This window comes from Bos indicus, chromosome X (assembly GCF_029378745.1).
Source record: "Bos indicus isolate NIAB-ARS_2022 breed Sahiwal x Tharparkar chromosome X, NIAB-ARS_B.indTharparkar_mat_pri_1.0, whole genome shotgun sequence".
Lineage (NCBI taxonomy): Eukaryota > Metazoa > Chordata > Mammalia > Artiodactyla > Bovidae > Bos > Bos indicus.
Window position 1 is genome coordinate 138,970,976 of NC_091789.1, and position 6,000 is coordinate 138,976,975.

The window sequence follows — 6,000 nt, forward strand, 5'->3', positions numbered from 1 at the left end:
TAGAAAAGATCCTGATGCTGGGAAAGATTGAAGGTGGGAGGAGAAGGGGACGGCAGAAGATGAGATGGTTGGATGGCATCAGCGACTCCATGGACATGAGTTTGAGTAAACTCCGGGAGTTGGTGATGGACAGGGAAGCCTGGCGCACTGCAGTCCATGGAGTCGCAGAGTCGGTCATAGCTGAGCGACTGAACTGAACTGAACTGAACTGAAAGTAGCACTAGCAACATGGGTGTTTGTTTTATTACTCTTTGTACTTTTCTTCCCTTTCAAAAAATTATTTCTGGAAAATAATGTTAATAACTACTATTAAACAGGATTCTCATGAACTTGAAACAGTTCCATCTCTGGTCTTTCTCTATGAAATTTTCCATGAATAGCTTAATAGAAAATCATCTTTCTTTTTGTTGGAATCCTGTAGTATTTTCTCTGTACTTCCTAATATCTCTTTCTATCTAGTATTATGTATTATATTATTATACATGTATTTATGTAACATCTGCTCTCTCCACTGAAATTTGTGGTGGTAGCATCCAAACCTGTTACATCTCTCAAGTTTTCAAAGCATGCAGTAGTTTTTTGTATGTAGTTCAGATTAAAAAGTTATTAGATGGCTCAGTGAATAAATGTATGAGTGAGCAGTCTCATTGACAAAGCTGATTCTCAACTAGTTACTCATAGGATTTCATTTCAAATATTGACTTCCAGTAACCATAAAATTAATATGAAATGGGGTGAACATGAAAATTTTTAGGAAAATTGAGCTTTGAACTAAGTTCTGTTGTCTCTTTTTTATATTTAATCTATAAATCAAAATGTTTTGTCAAAAATCTTACATGTTTCTTTAAGTAATGTGCCCTTCACTGGGTATATTCAGAGGTGCAACATTTAAAAAAGGTAGGAATTTAGAATTTAGTTTTCATGCTCATATTTGCCAATAATAAAAATTAATTAACCCTCAAGGAAAGCAATCCAATTAAATAGTTAATAAGCAAAACCAAAGCAATGCATGAATTATGACATAATACCTAGATAGGTTTATCATTTTATAAAATATTATAAATATTTCACACAGCATTATTTTAAATTAAATTACAAAATAAAACGCACTTATTTAAAATATGTTTTAAAATTAAAACATCAAAACAATTCAATAAATAACTGGTTCTTTCTTATTTCAGTATTTTTCTGATTCAGAATAAAAATTAATCAAATATATCAAAAGTAATTTTTGCAGACTATTAATTACATTTTTGTAATGCTAAACATACAAAAACACCAAAGTTTTTGGTTTGTTTCTAATCAAACAAAGACAGTATCCACCATCTTTGACATATGCACTTTACAATTCTATGATCTTCTTTGTTAATTTCTGATAAATAATTTCAAATAAACAATGAGAATGCTTAAACAAGAGGACCCAATAGTTTGTAATATATTCAATTAGAGCCTTTTCTTACAAAGTTTAAAAATGAGGGCTTGAAAGTATATATAATGGCATGTTATATATTGAATTTTAAACTTCATTTTAGGAGTAGGTATTTAAAACCCAAACCAAAGACCTTGGTGTAGTCGTTCATATGAATCACATCCATCATTTGCTCTTATATTCGTTTCTGGTCACACTCCCACTCAAGATAACATAGGGAATGTGGCAATAATCTCAGGTTTTAGTTTTCCTTGTGGAACATAACACAAATGAGGAAAGTTTTTGCAAGTTTATGTGTTTGTGTGCAAACAACACATAAAATTTAAGCTATTAAATCAACTAGTTTGAAAGAATGGGAAAATGAAATGAATACTGTGCTTTTTGTTTTCATTTCGTAATAAAAAGTCCTGAAAACTTGTTTTCAGTGTATTCAAGCATCTGGACTTCCCATAGACTTAATTAACATAAGTTTAAGTGGAACCTACCTTTAAAATTTGGCCTGATTCTTGCATCATATCCTGATGTCCTTCCCATTAATTTGTCCAAGAAATCTGAAGGAGATAGGGTCTGTGAAGGTTGTTTTCCAGACCTGGAGTCATGGTCTTTGCAGAAAGCCGCCCTAAACACATCATTAACTCTTTTAGCAACAATTCCATTCTTATCACCTGAGAACTAATGTTCACACAATGTTTGACATTGTGTTTTATAAATATATTTGATATGTTAATAAGAAAAAAATTATAAACTTTTTGGTCAACTTCCTAACTTGTATATGGTCTTGAGGTAACTTTAAGTGGTATAAATCCTGAGTCATATTTCCTAAGTTACCAAACTTTGCCATAAGATGTTTAAGATGACACAGCATGCATAGCTTTAGGTTATACGTTTTATGGATATATAAAGCTCTTTCTAGTGTCATCAGGGAAATAATGATAATTTCTAAAATTTATGTGATTGTCTCCTTTCCCCATGACTTTCAAAATATTCTTCCAGCATTTCAGCCCCTAATGTAAGTCCTCTACATATATATAATAAGATGGGCAGAACAAAGTAAACCGTGAACTAATTATCCCATTGCTTATTTTCTCACCTGCTAGATTCTGTTCCAACTTTCAGCTATTTTCAATGTGTTGTCTAAAAGAAAATCTTCACTTGTAAATTTAACTTCTTTCTAAAATAGGTCAACAGTGAGCATGTCTGTACTTCTATTTTATCATTGTTATTTATATATTAGCATTTAAATTGTTGACTTTCTAGTAAAGTGTTCATGAAAAAGAACTTCTAAATCAGTTTGTCTTTTGCATTGTTAAGACACTAAATGGTAATTGGACAACTTCTCAGATTTCTATTTTCCTTAAAAGGCTTATAAAAAGAGCATATTTGGTTTGTAATGTAATGAATTCTTTCACAATACATAGTTGTTGACTGAATGTTGATTTCTTCGACAAAGTATGTATTTTCAAGCTTTATTTTCAATAGTTTAACAAATAATCTTGTTAATTCTTATCACTAAGAAAATACCACATTCTTGACAGTTTTTCAAAGAAGTAATATTAAATATAAGTGCAAAGATGATACAGACATTTGGTAAAAGTTAAAATTGATACAATCACCTAGAAATACTCACATTCCCATAAGCAGATTCATCTGATTAATCAAGTATTATTTGATTATAATGGTGATGGTGGTGATGAAGATGATGATGATGGTGATTCTAATAAAACCCAGCCTACGATTTTTCTTAATCATAGTAGGAGGTGTGAACCTGAAAGGAACATAGAGGGTTTTCCCAGTACTCATAGCATTATTGCTATATGTTCCATTTCTCTTGGTTCTGTGAAAAAATACCATAAAATTTGGTGAAAATTAAATGAAGAGTCCTATACTTTGTTGTACGAACATCTCTTATCTCTATCGTGTCTCAGAACCTCTTAGCTATTAGGATGGCTATTTCACTTACTGCTAATAATCTGATATTTTGAGGTATCAATTGATTAAATGATTTATAAATTAAGTAGAAAATGCAAGCATGCAAATAATGATTTCTTGCTTATTTTAATTATGCATAGTCCATTTCTCATGCATGGATAAATACAAAGATGTCATATTAATTTAGTTTTGATAGGCAATAACATTTCTGAATTTATTGAACAGTAGACTACAGTGATAGCATGAGTTTTTAAATGTTTTTGATGTTTCAAGAAATTTCCTGAATTGTAGTTCTCATAGTATGCATCTAGTTATTGAAATACAATAGAAGTCCCAAGTTGGCTAAGAATTTGGGTTCTTTTATATTTTCTATAAAATGAGCATGCTCCTAGCAAATTAATTCAATCAGTTGCACCATATGAAAAGCATTGCATTCAATAATCCCTTTAAATGACTTGCAGAAGAATTTGAAAACAAAAAAAATCACCATTATATAGAAATATAAAGAGCATGCAACTCATCAGAGTATCTTAATACCACATTGGCTGTGAAAAAGCATTCAAGTGCATAAAGTAGGATTATGCATCATAAAACTTGCCTTTGTGAAAATTTACCACCTTCCCACCATAATTAAGCTTTTTAAAAGAACAAAAGAACTCTAACTCTCCTTTATAAAATTAGCATAATATGGTCCAGGACATAGGAAAATAGATAAAAATTACATGGCACATTCTCTTTCAAACAGTTTTCATGTGGAAAATATCAGCATGCAAAGTCGTTTCACCTACCTGAAGTGGTTTGTCTCTAAGAAAAATGCAAACAAGGTTGTCAAAATGCTCACTAGCTGCCGGTTCATTCCTGTATCTGTGATGCTTGTGGAAAATATTCCCGAAATGATTCCAGAAAGAAGCTAGGACAAAGTATCTATTTATTGTCCAGACTCAAAATTTGGCAGGAATCTAGTTTCCTTGAAAATCAAAAAGAGATTTGGGTTTGTACAGTTTGCTGAGAAAAAACAAAAAGTGCCAGTACTAGGCATCATGGTCAGGTCAAACGGGGGCTTAGGACCATCAGTTAACCCAGGAGAGACAAAGCCTTAGAACTGATGGATCCCCAGCTGCTTTTCTTGAATAATAAAAATGCTGCTACCTTAATCACATCACCATGCAAAGGGGGCTGGTGACAATGCCATGCTGGAAGTCGGTTGCAGTGGCTTTTGTTTTATGTCCTTTCTATTTAGCGAATCTCTTTTCTCTAGAAAATGTTCTCTTTTTAAAAGAAGTTGCAAATGAGGGATAAGAAAGGACTCTGCGTGCTAGAGTGGGTAGGAAGAAGAGGGCAAAATTGCTGAGATCCTGTGCTGGAATGAGGGCTACAGAAACGGAGACGTGATCTTACCCAGCCGATAAATTTCAGCACTCGGACAGCTCCTAGCTCTGAAGTGCGCATGTTTCCTTTTTCAGTCGCTTGGGGCGGGGGTCGGGGAGAGGCATTCCAGAGCGGACATGCCTGCTATTTGAAGGCAGGGAGTGACTGGCTGTTCAGCGAAGGGTTGCTGAAGGGGTGCGGTGATGACCAGAGAGGAGCAGAGGTCAGGATAGATGGAGAGGGTGAAGGAGGCTAGGGTCTGAGCTCCTGGAAATGCGAGTCTGTTGGTGGGTGGGCGGGACGGGAGTTTGAGGCTGAAAAAAGAAGGGAATACGATCTAGGCGTGGGAAAAGAAAATTGGGCGAAGCAGAGAACAGAATCGATAGTACTGAAATTACAGTAGGGGAGTGGGTAGTCTACTCCTTATCAGTGGAACCTAGAGGCAAAAGAGGAATCCTGTGCTGAAAGGAGGGGACATTTCCTTGGCATAGAGAAACCCATATGCAGAAAATGATTCTTGAGGATCGATAATTTAATTTATAAGCCCTTTATACCTTCCTCGCCCCTTGAGTGTTTTCATTTGATTTTAGCTGCCTGTTCCCAAAGAATCTCTCTACTTCTTTACTAGGGAAAGCCCCTTCGCTGAGCTTTCTTTAGCGGCTCAAAATCCTTGGGCATCCTCTTCAAGTCACGGATTTGTAATAAAGAAAAAACAAAATGGGCCGGCAGGGGGCAGTAGCAATCTTTTCCTGCCCTGGTTAAAGGTTAGACTAGGGCTCCCAGTAAGAGCTGGAGCAAGGAAGGGTGAGACTGCAGGTTGAGTTTCTTCTGCCCATTACAGATGTTAATCACCAGGGATGAGTCATAAAGTATAAATGTTCTTCTCCTAAATTGGCTAAAGAGACAGAAAATAGTGCAAGTTTATAAATCCTGTACAAAAAGCATGACAGGTAACCTTGCTATTTCAAATTAAACTTACAAATATTATTAATAAAAAAGAGGAAGGATAAATAGTTCAGTGTAAGTAATTATCAACTTCTGGCAAGGGGAGATGAAAAATTCATGTTCTGCCATGAGCTGGGTGAGTAACCTACTGTTTGTCTGCAAAATATACTTTGTCCGTCTCCTTGGCACTCCACTGCAGGTCTTGATTTTAAAATAAAATAAGATGATTAATTTTTATTCCATAAATGACTAATATGTGCATGGATAAGTTTAAATATCATAGCAGAGTAACAAGGAATTCTGTGATTTCAAAAAGGAAATTCTAAGAA

At 34.5% G+C, this 6,000-nt stretch overlaps 1 protein-coding gene across 3 annotated transcripts in view; it reads right to left on the reverse strand.

The window, feature by feature from the left end:
* GLRA2 (glycine receptor alpha 2) overlaps positions 1-4,913 on the reverse strand; it is a 207,189-nt gene extending 202,276 nt beyond the window's left edge. Inside the window, exons 1-3 of one of the 3 annotated variants that reach the window (XM_070783827.1) lie at positions 4,147-4,913; positions 3,057-3,263; positions 1,915-2,048 (exon numbers count right to left, since the gene is read on the reverse strand). In XM_070783827.1, coding sequence (XP_070639928.1) covers positions 1,915-2,048; positions 3,057-3,076 — 154 coding nt within the window. In that variant the 5' untranslated portion in view covers positions 3,077-3,263; positions 4,147-4,913. The remainder of the gene's footprint in view (positions 1-1,914; positions 2,049-3,056; positions 3,264-4,146) is intronic. The other 2 variants (XM_070783826.1, XM_070783825.1) reach the window with 2 other exon arrangements.
* Between the last annotated feature and the right edge of the window lie 1,087 nt (positions 4,914-6,000).